The 14071-nt window shown below is 41.0% G+C and overlaps 1 protein-coding gene across 1 annotated transcript; it reads left to right on the forward strand.

Annotated features, from left to right (window-relative positions):
• The first annotated feature begins 4719 nt into the window (after positions 1-4719).
• On the forward strand, positions 4720-12991 carry LOC119903821 (plastin-2-like). The gene is made up of 4 exons (XM_038720062.1): positions 4720-4882; positions 5941-6085; positions 11535-11610; positions 12792-12991. Exons 3-4 carry the CDS (start codon positions 11550-11552, stop codon positions 12974-12976), a joined length of 246 nt encoding a protein of 81 aa, XP_038575990.1. The 5' UTR covers positions 4720-4882; positions 5941-6085; positions 11535-11549; the 3' UTR covers positions 12977-12991.
• The last annotated feature ends 1080 nt before the right edge of the window (positions 12992-14071 follow it).

Genomic DNA, 14071 nt, shown 5'->3' on the forward strand with positions numbered 1-14071 from the left:
AAAAAATATACATGTGCAAAAATTCACAATTTGAGCAATAAAATAAAAAGTTAGCCAGGCTAATAAAGGTACGTGTCATATTTTGTATGTTGTTGTTTAACCACTTAATTTTTTAAATAATCAGTAATTTAACAATTGGTATAATTTTACCACTTGTGGGGCCATTTTCAATCAATTCTTGGCAAATATGTCTCAACGTTAAACTTGGAGGCAGGTAATTCCTTGGAATGGAAGCTTTACAACTGTACAAAAATAATAAAGATCAGCAAACAAATACAAATACATTGCTCCACCTAATTAGTATTATTTTCACTTTCTGTCTGTCTGTTTTGGCTGAACATCATCAACATGTGATTGTATTTGCACAAAACAAAAAACAACTATTATTAAATATCCAAACCCCTCACCTAGGGTGTCTTTTATTTATTTGTTTGTTTGTTTATTTATTTATTTATTAATGCATTAAAATAAAAAAGTATACCAGGTAAATATATGTAGATATAATATTTTGTATGTTTTAACCTTGTAATCTAACCAGTTGTGGGGCCATTTTAAATCATTTCTTGACAAACTACACGTTTTCTAGGCTGTATTTACAAGGTATTATACAGATACATTTACATTTACTCATTTTATCCAAAGCGACTTACATTTGAGGAACAACATACAAGCATCAACAGAGCATCAAATACAGATCTACAACTGACAATACATACTAGTAAGAGCTCACAGTACATATCACATCAATGGGGTAGATACCTGGGAAGGAAGGAAGAGTTAACAAAAAGTGCAATCAAAACAAAAAAGTGCAATCAATACAAGATCATTGTAGGGGATAGAAGAGGAAGAGCACAGGAAGTGCATGTTAGAGGTTAGGAGTTCCCTCCCCAATCCGGCTGGGACAACGTCTGACAGTTACTCTCCAATTTTCTGAAAAATGCACCAGTCCCGCTGCAAAGTCCAACACCGCAAACCATTTTGCTCCAGCGCCTTCCTGTCAAAAGTTATTCAACAATGCATGTCAACCTCCTACGTCTTCTCCTTCTCCTCATCCCTGTTGCTGTCTGCTGTCTGCCTAACCCTAACACCAACCACTCGGGGACCAATGTGACCAAGGTCTCCCGAGTGGTTGTGGTCAATTAGGAATGGTCTGGTGGAAGTGCTGCCTCCCATTGCAGCCGGAAGCTCCCAGGTTGAAGTCCACCTCCGCTTCAGAAGAGCTAGGCTTCCTCTCCCAGGCCTCCCAGTGGGTAACCAGTCCTACTACCGCCCCAGGGGGCCCGCCCATCAGCTTTACCGTAGAAAATTCAACTTCGCTCCATCAGGTCGACTGGAAATGCTCCCCCCCCCCGAGTCGAGCGCTGCCACCCGGCAGCTCTACAGCCTTCCTGTCAAGAGTTACTCCAAAAAGGCCCATTTTGAGGTGGTTTCCATCCCCTAACCTACTGTTAACCCTAATTTTCTACTTTTTGCTCACCCACCCCGAAATTCCACCCCGATTCCCAAGGCTGCAAGCCCTGTGGCTCTACCAACTTCCTGTCAAAAGTTATTGGGGTCGCTCGCCCGATCGGTGGTAGCATTTGCCCGAAATCCTACTCTAGGGGTTAGGGACACCGTTTTGGCCTCCCGCGCAATTTCCTCTTCCTGTCAAAAGTTATTCAACAATGCGTCTCACCGCACTCATTCCACTTCCTGGGCATCATCATCACCACCACCCAGGACCTCAAGTGGGAGCTGATCATCACCTCCGCCACCAACAAGGCCCAGCAGAGAATCTACTTCCTGCGGCAGCTGAAAAAGTTCAACCTTCCAAAGACAATTCACCACCGCCATCACTGGGTCCAGTTAGAAATCCATTTCTTTTTTGCGTGGCTATCGGGTTTTATCAAAATAACAGTCCCCAAGGAGTATTTGTGCCAATTTTAGTACTTCTTTCCACTTGTGAAAGATTTTCCTGCAAAAATGCAATTAGCTGCTCTGCTCTAAAGTACCAATTTATTTTATACTATGTTTTCTTATTGAACAAATACACTGCTCAAAAAAATAAAGGGAACACTAAAATAACTGAATGAATGAAATAATCTCATTAAATACTTCTTTCTTTACATAGTTGAATGTGCTGAAATCACACAAAAATTATCAATGGAAATCAAATTTATCAACCCATGGAGGTCTGGATTTGGAGTCACACTCAAAATCAAAGTGGAAAACCAAACTACAGGCCTTAAAACAAGTCAAAATGAGGCTCAGTGGTGTTTGTGGCCTCCACGTGCCTGTATGACCTCCCTACAACGCCTGGGCTCCTGATGAGGTGGCGGATGGTCTCCTGAAGGATCTCCTCCCAGACCTGGACTAAAGCATCCTCCTGGACAGTCCGTGGTGCAACGTGGCGTTGGTGGATGGAGCGAGACATGATGTCCCAGATGTGCTCAGTTGGATTCAGGTCTGGGGAACGGGCGGGCCGGTCCATAGCATCAATGCCTTCCTCTTGCAGGAACTGCTGACACACTCCAGCCACAGGAGGTCTAGCATTGTCTTGCATTAGGAGGAACCCAGGGCCAACCGCACCAGCATATGGTCTCACAAGGGGTCTGAGGATCTCATCTCGGTACCTAATGGCAGTCAGGCTACCTCTGGCGAGCACATGGAGGGCTGTGCGGCCCCCCCAAAGAAATGCCACCCCCCACACCATTACTGACCCACCGCCAAAGCGGTCATGCTGGAGGATGTTGCAGGCAGCAGAACGTTCTCCACGGCGTCTCCAGACTCTGTCACGTCTGTCACATGTGCTCAGTGTGAACCTGCTTTCATCTGTGAAGAGCACAGGGCGCCAGTGGCGAATTTGCCAATCTTGGTGTTCTCTGGCAAATGCCAAACGTCCTGCACGGTGTTGGGCTGTAAGCACAACCCCCACCTGTGGACGTCGGGCCCTCGTACCACCCCTCATGGAGTCTGTTTCTGACGTTTGAGCCGACACATGCACATTTGTGGCCTGCTGGAGGTCATTTTGCAGGGCTCTGGCAGTGCTCCTCCTGCTCCTCCTTGCACAAAGGCGGAGGTAGCGGTCCTGCTGCTGGGTTGTTGCCCTCCTACGGCCTCCTCCACGTCTCCTGATGTACTGGCCTGTCTCCTGGTAGCGCCTCCGTGCTCTGGACGCTACGCTGACAGACACAGCAAACCTTCTTGCCACAGCTCGCATTGATGTGCCATCCTGGATGAGCTGCACTACCTGAGCCACTTGTGTGGGTTGTAGACTCCGTCTCATGCTACCACTAGAGTGAAAGCACCGCCAGCATTCAAAAGTGACCAAAACATCAGCCAGGAAGCATAGGAACTGAGAAGTGGTCTGTGGTCACCACCTGCAGAACCACTCCTTTATTGGGGGTGTCTTGCTAATTGCCTATAATTTCCACCTGTTGTCTTTTCCATTTGCACAACAGCATGTGAAACTGATTGTCAATCAGTGTTGCTTCCTAAGTGGAAAGTTTGATTTCACAGGAGTGTGATTGACTTGGAGTTACATTGTGTTGTTTAAGTGTTCCCTTTATTTTTTTGAGCAGTGTATAACAAATGAAAGAAGCCATTGTCTTTTATTATTTATTAGGGATTTATTACGTGTGGCCAGTCCACATGTGAACAGAGAGCCAAAACATTCACACACTAAATGTTCAGACCCAAACACAGACCACGTGGAACATTTGTCTGTCCCTGTAGCTCGGTGAGATAGGGTTCGGCTTTGCAGCCCAGAGGTTGTGAGTTTGATCCTTATTGAAGGCAGCTTATTTTGAGTCGCAACTTCCAAAGTGAAGAGATAAGAGCAAGTGTGAAGGGTATTTGGACACGTTAAGCTGTAAAGGCACTGGTGGGATTTCAAGACAGGCACTTTCCCCAACTGGTAGTACTTTATAATAACTGCACACTATAAAGCATTAGTTAAGTATGTACCCTTCAGTGGGACACATCTTAAAGATATAAAATATATCATAGTTCAGTGGAGCACAGAGTCCATTCTAACATTTAAGCCACAAGGCGCATTCTTACACATGATATAAATAATTACATGACATGACCAGACATTTACAGAACAGTTTATCAAAAAAAAAAAGACATTCATAGATTCAAAATGCACCAGTCATGGATAGTCACAGATGGACCATTTTCATTATCAGATAAAATATCACATAAAATGAGAATGAGAATTTGATATTTAAAAAACCCTCCGTTGATATCTTGCTGTAAGACTTAAGGAGCAGAGTGTAAAATCATAATGATGATGAGGAAGATTACATGCAGTAACAACACACATTTTGTCACATGAACACATCTCTTACAAATAATAATAAACTGATAAATTAACTAGCCATCATTGTGCTCGAGAAAACAAGCTTCAATATGGAGAGTTTTAAAAAGATCAGTAAAGCTTTTACATGGAAAATACAAAATAATTTACACAATCTGCGGTTAACTTGGTTTAAAACAAATAATAATAATAATAATAATAATAATAATCTGAAAATTGGCAGATTGAAGTAAATCTTTATTTTGGACTGTGGTGTCTGGTGGCAGGTGCTCAGTTGCTATAATGGCATGGATCTACTCACTCAGATACGGTAGGGGGCGGTATGCACCTTAAAAGTTGGTTTGCTCTCCAGTAAACACACATAGCAGACGAAGAAGAAGAAACTCAGGCGAACTAATTAGTTTGCTTGTGTTAGTTTAACTTGGAGCTGCTGCAGTAAAAGACACATGGAGCCGTCAAAGCGGGACAGTTTACCAGGGAATAAGTTTAACGAGACAACACCTGCTTACAGTTGATGCGCTCACCTGGTCATTGGATATGAAAGTATGGGGGGGTTGTGTAACCAGCGGACGATTCTGGCAGGTAACGTCACCCCTGTCCATATACCTGAGCGTGTTTTTGGTTTGGGATAGAAAAACAAACGCATCTGTCCCTGTATACCTGTCTGTCTGTCTCTACCTTTTGATTTTGCATTTCATGCTCAGGGTGTCTGTCCACCTGTCTGCGCCTCTGCTTGTCCGTGTAAACATGTCTTCACTTGTCTGTTTCCCGAATTCAAATTCAAATGAGCTTTATTGGCATGAAAGTAAGCTACATATAAATTTCATACATTTCATTAAATAGGGAAATAAAACCGTAAAAGTTGTGTGTGTGTGTGTGTGTGTGTGTGTGTGTGTGTTTTAAAAAAAATAAATTATTATATTTATATATATATATATATATATATATATATATATATATATATATATATATATATATATTTTTTAATATAATATAAAAACTGTATCAAAATCAGTATCAAATGTGAGATTTAAAGTTTGTATCTGCATTTTATTATAACTACCTGTCTGTGTCTCTTTATAACGACCCCTCTATTTCTTTCTGTCTACCTGTCTATCTCTACTTTTGATTGTCATTTCAGACTTTGTGTTTTTGGCTTCCTGTCTGTGTCTGCAGCTTTGTTGTTTTGTTTTTTTTCTACCGGTCCGTCTCTCTAAACACCTGACCTGTCTCTCTGGCTGCTTGACTGTCCTGATTTCAAGGCCACAGGAAGAAACAACTTTCTCAACCAAAGTCCAGTATTTTATTCAGATAAAAATGAAACCATAGAGTATATAAATAAACATGCACCCTTAAAATAATCACCTCATGCAGCTGGTCACATGTCTTCAGATTGGACGGATGAGGTGGACGTGGTGGACGTGGTCTCTATCAATTCCTTCTATGGATGTGACAGCCTTTTAAAAGAAACTTTCAGTCCTTTGACACCTAAACCTCCCACGACAGTCCTGAAACTCTAAACCTCTGCGTGGGGTCACCTTAACTTGCAGCCAGCGTGCATTGCCATATAAAGACAAAATGCATTTCATTCCTGTTTCTAAAGTGTTGCATGTCACTTCCTTCCTCATGCATTTGAATAGACGCGTTTGTCGCCCTGCTTTCGGTTGCCGACTCACGCGCTGCCTGTCGAGTAGTGAGCAGCACAGCAGCCAGACGGACCGACCGAGGAAGAGAGTCGACGAATAAATCCTCCACGCCCAGAGATCACCGTCTCTCACCTCTCAGGTAAATGACATATGAGATCAGGTGGCCTCTGATGCACACATGTGTTTCCTGAAGGCGTCAGGAAATGTTTGCGTGGGATTGTTTAATTCTGTACATTATGTGTGGAAAGGGGTAAGACGGAGTGTGTAACTGTGTAATGTTCAGTCTGCATTTTCACAATCCTCCCTGCAGGCCTTGTTTCTGCTCACAAATTGTCCCTCCTCTGTAAAAAGAACACAAAAACTTAAAACCTGCATTGCTTAGTTTGTATAACTTTGTGCACGTTTGATAAAAATCATTTAAAACTTGTGCTTGAACTGAAAAGATAAGAGCAGTTAGATGCAGAGTGAGGCCTACACACAGAGGGGGGAGAGGAGGAGGAAGAAGAAGTTAAACCACTGCAGCGAACTGAAAGGAAGCTTGTGGTTAGCTTCACTTCAACTGCAAAGAAAACCCCTCCGAGACAGAAACTCTTAAGAGCAGCTCCAGGACAGGGTTTCATTAGTCTTTTATAATTCATGTTGAAAAAGGATCACCAGCTGAAAGAATATAGTTAATGGAAGTCGGGCACGTGTGAGGCATGCTGATGAGCTCCAGCACATGCAAATAAAATCTTACAGGAGGACGGAGGCCTCGCCGCTCAGAGGCGAGTTGAGTCATAAAATCTGATCCACATGATGCAAAACATTCTTCTCCTCTCGATCAGTCGGTCAAAGATTTAGGAAAATGTAAGTTCAGTGGCAACTGGTGGTAGAAAATATTCCAGTGCTGTACAATTATATTTCAAAGGGAACTACTGAACTCTGTACTTCACATTTATCTGATAGTTTTAGTTGCTGCAAGTTCGAACATAGGATCAACTTCTAAAACATTTCATTGTAATAAAGTAAAACTTCTGATGTACATTTACTGAAGACCTACAGCTCGACTTTAGCTTCATCACATAGCACGACTCAGAGATCAATATCATTATAATGTCAGTATATATTGCAGAGGCTTGAGGAGCATTTAGTCAGGAGGTGATGAACTGGAGGAAGCTGTGGAGCAGATTTTAAAGGGAGTGCCCACTCACTCAGTATCTAATGGATTAAAGTGTTAATAAGTTGCAGTGATTGATTCCTGCACTTACTGTTAAATCTAACCATTCACATCCCTGTCAGTCTTCAGTGTGGGAGAGAATTTGCATGAGAAGTATTTGTGGTTGACAGTTTATTTCCATAAAATAAACCGCTTCATGGTTGACTGTGCTCACAGTCCATTATTTTAAACTTCACATTGTCAGTTGTTTTGTTTTTTTTAAATGCTGTGAGATCACAACTTCATTTTGCACGTTACATTTCCAAAAGAAGACGTTCTATTCAGTTGTCACACTCAGATCTGCACTGTATTGGTGTTGGATCCTGGTAAAACCTGGGTGGATCATGGGCTGCAACTTTTTGTTGTATTGATCTGACTGTTAATTTATTTATTTACTTGTTTGGTGTTTAAAGTGATTGATCAAATGACCTCTTCAAATGTCCGGTTTTGTCTGAAATACGAAGAGATTTCATTCACAGAGATGTAAAAAAGAAAAGCAGCACATCCTCACATTTGAGAGGCTGGAACCAACATCTGTTTGACCTCCGACCGCAAAATGAGTTTTACCAGTTGAGCCACAGAGAATTGTTAAAGAAGATTAGTGTTTATTTTATTAAAACCCCATTGCTTCTGCTACAGCAGATCTTCTGCAAATCTTCCTGTCCAAATAAAACATATCAACAACACAGTCATGAATGGAAGGTCCAAAATAAACACAAAAAAATGTATAGAATAAAACAGCTAATCTGAAATATTTCTTCTTTTTTTGGCAGTTAGTATAGAGACAGACAGGAAACATGGGGAGACAGGGGGGTGTGGCATGCAGCAAAAGTGCAAAACTATCAATAATATCAATAAGTGGTTCAAATGGCTCCATATGATATAAACACACAAATATTACAAAATACAGCTACATTTAAGCACACAAGCTGACACATTAGTAAGGATTGAGACAAAAGAAAAGAGAACCACAGTGCTACCATGGAAATAGATGCTTAAAACAATCAATTAAAAGTGGAAACACTGATAAATATATTATACCAACTGCTGAACAGGAACAGGAAGTTGGAGCTCGCTGCCGTGAACAAAAAAAGTTACATGCAGATTAGGACACATCTTGCACCTTAAATTTCAGATTGACTCATTCGACTAGTTTGCTAAAACAAGAGCGGATGAAAACATTAAAGACCCTTATTTAGCTGTCGGAGCTGCTGAGTTTCATTTCTGCTTCTGACCTGCCGCCTGCAGCAGGACTGCATCTCAGCCAGCTTTCTCTAAATTTAGACCTCAGAGCTGCAAAGACATTAAGGGGACACCTTTCCCTTAAAACAGCTTTAAAAAAGGCCTCAATCATCTCTAAATCTATATCTAATATAAGTCCACTTTAAAGCTTATATGAAGCTTCTTAATGTCCTAATAATGAATGGAAGGCAGGTAAAGATAAAAGTCAGCCCCTAAAAGACTCAAATCATATATTACATCAGTATAAAAAGTTTCACGAGCAACTTGTTGATAAAGTGACTTATTATCTTCACGCACCAAAGAAAGTAATACATTAATAAAGACTTCCAGAAGAACAAGAACACTTGATTTAGATTTTTTCAGTCTGAAGCACAACAATATTTGATTTTTCCGTCATGTCTAAAATCTGTCAATTTTTTTAACCCCCTTCAGGTGATTTGATCTGAAAGTTTAGGTTGAGCTAAACTCCTCCGTCCTCTCAGACTCTCACTGACGGGATGAAACAAGATGAATGTGTTAATGAACTGGCAGCAATTTTGATATGATACGTTTCAGTCCTTCTCTGAAGCTAAAAATAACCCTATTTAGGTTTTGGTTAAAAAAAGCTTTATAGAATTATGGCATTATGACCTGACATTTTATAGACTAAACAAATAATTGATTGATCAAAAAAATCAATCAGCAACTGATACCGAAATAACTTGTTAATTGCAACCACTAATTCACTTTACCTCAGCTTGATTAATTTTATTCATCAACTTTAAATAAAAGGTGTATGTGTATATCAGAGCACACACACATTGTGAACATTTTACAGAATAATGAAAGGAACCACTGATTAAACAGTCGAACAGAACAACAGATATTTGACAAATGTTGGTTACATGGGGTGTTTTGTGGGAGAAATATTAGAAATATTAGCCGTAGGAGGAGCTACATTGATTTTAGCCTGTAGGAGGAGGAGCTACATTGATTTAGCCTGTAGGAGGAGGAGCTACATTGATGTTAGCCTGTAGGAGGAGGAGCTACATTGATGTTAGCCTGTAGGAGGAGCTACATTGATGTTAGCCTGTGGGAGGAGCTACATTGATGTTAGCCTGTAGGAGGAGGAGCTACATTGATGTTAGCCTGTAGGAGGAGCTACATTGATGTTAGCCTGTGGGAGGAGCTACATTGATGTTAGCCTGTAGGAGGAGACGCTAATGACGACGATAGCCCGTAGGAGGAGCTACATTGATGTTAGCCTGTAGGAGTAGGAGCTACATTGATGTTAGCCTGTAGGAGTAGGAGCTACATTGATGTTAGCCTGTAGTAGGAGACTCTAATGTTGATGTTAGCCTGTAGGAGGAGCTACATTGATGTTGATGTTAGCCTGTAGGGGAAGCTAACGTTGCCCTATAAAACCATGTGAAACAGATTGCAATATAATTTTTCCTCTGGAATCAATCTGTATGTTATTAGTAAAATTTTGTGAAGTATGTGTAAACTCGTACTGCAGCGTTGGACGGGCCGGGACACGTGGCTCGAATTATCGCACGTTTTGGACCAGTAACTAACGAGTGAAACGTCTCTTCCTATGTCCCCTACGTGGCGCTGGAGAAAACCAGCTCTTAATATGTTGTGTACCAGCACATGAAGTGTGGACCACGCTGTGAAAATGCCATGTACATCAAATGATTTTTGTCACAAAGGGCTTACTTCCTGTTTCCAGTAGGTGGCGCTATGACATTGAATGAATATTTGCATGTAGATGTGCTCAGGGCGGGTCTTTTTATCAAACATGTAAAGTTTTGTGCAGATGTGAGCATGTCCACCGAAGTTACACCAACTTCCTGTTTCATGGCGAGTCATCAATATTCAACGCCACGCCACAGACACGCCCTTTAACGAAAACTCACAGATAGCAAATCTTTTCATCATCAATGCCTTTAGATTCAACAGCCAAATTTTTAAGTCAATCTGATTAATTCTGTAGGAGGAGTTCGTTAAAGTACAGACCCTTTAAAAGCTAACGTTAAAATACTCAAACCTCCCTTTAACAGACTGAAGGTAAAGTTCTACCTGAAGGTTTCACTCTTTGTGTCTTTCTTCACTTCTAGCTGATTTTTTTTCTTTTTACCTGTACCTTTTTTGTGTTGCCACATGTTGGATGTTGGTTGTACAAAATGCAGAGACCAGGTTTCACATCCTGAGACCTCAGTTAGGTTAAAGCAACAAAAGCCACTTTAGTTAAGGCTGGTGGTTTTGGTTAAATGCTTATGTTACAAAACCTTAGGAGGGGTTTTCGAGCATACAAACCTTATCTTTGAGAGACGGCGTTGCCTCACATGGACACAAAATCTCCTGTAATGGCGTCTTGAGCTGAACTGAATGCAGCCTCAGTCTTCACAGATGTAGGTTTGTAGGGTTATATTTTCTGTTATCACGTCACCATCAGGCTGCTTTTCTCTCCGAGCGCTGCAGGAAGTTAACTCGCTCATATTAAAGGTTGAAGTCAGTGTTTGCGGTTTTCAAATGATTAGTGTCAACACACTGGGTCTTTCTTAACGTCTTCCTCTTCACATTAACCAAAAAAGGATCTGCGAACACACGGTGAATCATCAGACTGAAATAAAATGCCTCACGCCAGTCACATGATCAGTTACCTCAGAATTGCTTCACTCTAACTCAATCTGCAGCTCTTGAGAGACAAAACTCAGTAATGTCAGTATTGCTGCAGTTGAATTAAAACACATAATGTACGAACGTGGAAGTTTTCTACACCTTAGATTACATGAGGAGAGTCGGGTGAAAAGGTCGACGCCACTCTCATGTTCGGCCTTTTCAACTGCAAAGCTGCAGCATCTTAACTTTGCATAATCACTGGAAACTGGGGGAATTCGCTAGCCTCTGTCCAAAGGTAACAAAATCTGACCAGATCTTATTACACGCAGCAATAACAAACAAAGAAACACTTGTCTGTCAGGCAGGAAGAGCAGCAGCAGCAGGAGGAAGTTGGAGGCCGGCAGAAGTGAGAACTGTGAGCAGTTTGCATCACAGAAAAAAAAAAGATACCATCTCTCAAGTTCCTCCTTTTCTGCACTGCTCAGTCTGCCAGGCAGGTTTTAACTTTTTGATTTAAGGATGTTGATTTTTTGAAATTCTGTGTCAGTTTCAGGTTCCCAACATGGCCGCACAAATCTCACCAGAGGAGCAGGAGGAACTCAGAGAAGCGTTCGCCAAAATTGGTATGGGAATCACTGCCACTTCCTCTTTGTTTGATTCAGGAAGGACCAGTAGGGACCGGAGGCCCGAGTTTCATGACAAACATCGGCTTAGACTACAGACTGTTTAGAAAAAGTGGATGTAGCCAGTGTGACGTCCCCGTTGGTTTGTGGACTGCTGTTTTTAAGCCGAGAGTTTGGCATTTTTGTCTTCGCCGTCTTAGTTTTTTGGAACCAGACGTGCAAAGTGCATCTGTAATTCATGATATTAGCTGCAATGCTAATTTTGGGTTTAAAACAAATTGTACTTACCGGAAAAATGAACAGCCGACTCCTAATAAAAAATAATAAAAATAAAAATAATAAGCTTGTTCAAAAGCGCTGGTTAAATGAACACAAGGTAGCCCCCCCTGCTTCCTGGTCTCTGTTCCTCTAAATGGGACCATAATTTACTAAATGAACATCATGCTGTGTTGAAGAAGACTTGAAACTAGCGACTGAGACCATAAACTCATCAGGAAAGTGTTTACTGAGGGAATAAATCAGCTGACAAGTAGGAACATTTTCTCATAGACTTCTATACAATCACACTTCTTTCTGCAGCCGCTGGAGTCGCCCCCTGCTGGCTGCTGGAGAGGACGCAGGTTTAAGGTTCTTCAGCTCTGGCTTCACTTTTCCTGTTTGTTCTGAACTCAGTTTTTAAGATGTGAGAGAGACGATAATCCAGACCTGGACCCCCCTTTTCTCACAGCCTGTAACGTCTGTCCTCTTTATAGATCTGAGTAATAAAGGCTAAACATCCAAGAAACATTCTGAACAAAACTAATTTACAAAAGGTTTTAAACTTATTTTTGTGCATCTAATATGTCAAGCGAGAAGGGGAAAAAGACAGAAATCCTTTTTGAGCCATGAGAGCAAATTCAGATATTAACAGCCCTCGTTCTGAACCTGGACTGAACACAGCTCAGAAACTTTATCTACATTTACGATTTGTTTCTCAAAAGGTTTTGGGCCGTTTTACATCCAGAGAATAAAATTATCCCTTAAGAACCAAGAAAAAGTCACATTTTCTGTCTATGAAGGATGAACCGGGTTTAAAAGCGTATTCAGTGAACGACTCGCAGGTCTCCTGTATGAACACAATATTAAATAATATTAAAGTGATGCTCTCTGTTTGACCTCTGACCTTTCCATCCCTTTTCCAGATGTGGACAACAATGGGTTTATTAGCAAGGATGAGCTCACCGAGCTTTTCAAGGCCGCTAACCTGGCGCTGCCGGGCTACCGGATCCGAGAGATCGTCCAGGAGTTGACTAAGACCAGCGACCAGCTCACCTTTGAAGAGTTCACTGAGGTGAGTTCACAGGTCAAAGGTCACACAGAGAAATAAACTGTCTATTGTCATCACAACTTAGTTCACCTAAATATCTAAAACCTGCTTTGTGTTTCTTCTTGTGAATGAAACTTGAACGCCAAAATACCAGAGGGACAGGCGGCGTAGGAAGAATATTCAGATACTAATACTGTAATACTACAGTACACAAAACCTGCATTCAAAGTCCTGCTTTAGTAAAAGTACAAAAGTATTATCAGCTAGATGAACAAGTACTACACACTGATTCATGTAAGAGGCAACAAGAGAAGAGTTATTTGAATTTTAATCTGTACGTTGCATTTTATGAGCTCATCGTGTTTTAATAAACAATCTAATGTAAAGTGTGTAGAGACTTAAAATAAGTGTAGTGAAATAAGTTTATTTATTTAGTTCATTTCAACAACAAGGCAATTCATAGTGCTTTACATGAAAGATAAAAGCAACATAAAAATACATTTAAATACAATTTTTCAATAAGATCTATCAATCCAAAATCTTATATTTGATTTAATTAAAGGTAAAAAAGAAAAGTCTTCAGTCTTGATTGAAAAGAACTGACAGTTTCAGCAGACCTGCAGTTTTCTGGGAGTTTGTTCCAGATATACGGAGCATAAAAACTGAACGCTGCTTCTCAGGTTTAGTTTGGACTCTGGGACAGATGTTCATAATGAAGCAGAAGATCAGAAACATTCAGTGCTTTATAAACTAACAGCAGAACTTTGAAATCAATTCTCTGACAGACAGGAAGCCGGTGTAAAGACCTCATGTGATCCACGTGGTTGGTCATAGCGAGGACTCGAGCAGCAGCGTTCTGAATCAGCTGCAGCTGGTTGGTCAGGGTTTTAGGGAGCCGTGTAAAGACACCGTTTTCCAGGTCCTTTAATCCTTGATTTATCCTCCAGGTGATAGCAGGCTGACTTTGTAACCGTCTTAATGTGGCTGCTTAAATTCAGCTCCATGGGTGCGAAAGTACATCAGAAATACTTTATTGATCCCTGGGGGGAAATTCTGTGTCACAGTTGCACACATTGCACATCAAGTCAAAAGGAATATAAGTAAAAATAGAAAGTTGGTTTATAAAGAAGTATATAATATCAAAAATATATAAAA

This window comes from Micropterus salmoides, unplaced genomic scaffold (genome assembly GCF_014851395.1).
Source record: "Micropterus salmoides isolate LMB-PRFRI ecotype aquatic unplaced genomic scaffold, ASM1485139v1 Ms_hic_scaffold_15, whole genome shotgun sequence".
Classification (NCBI taxonomy): Eukaryota; Metazoa; Chordata; class Actinopteri; order Centrarchiformes; family Centrarchidae; genus Micropterus; species Micropterus salmoides.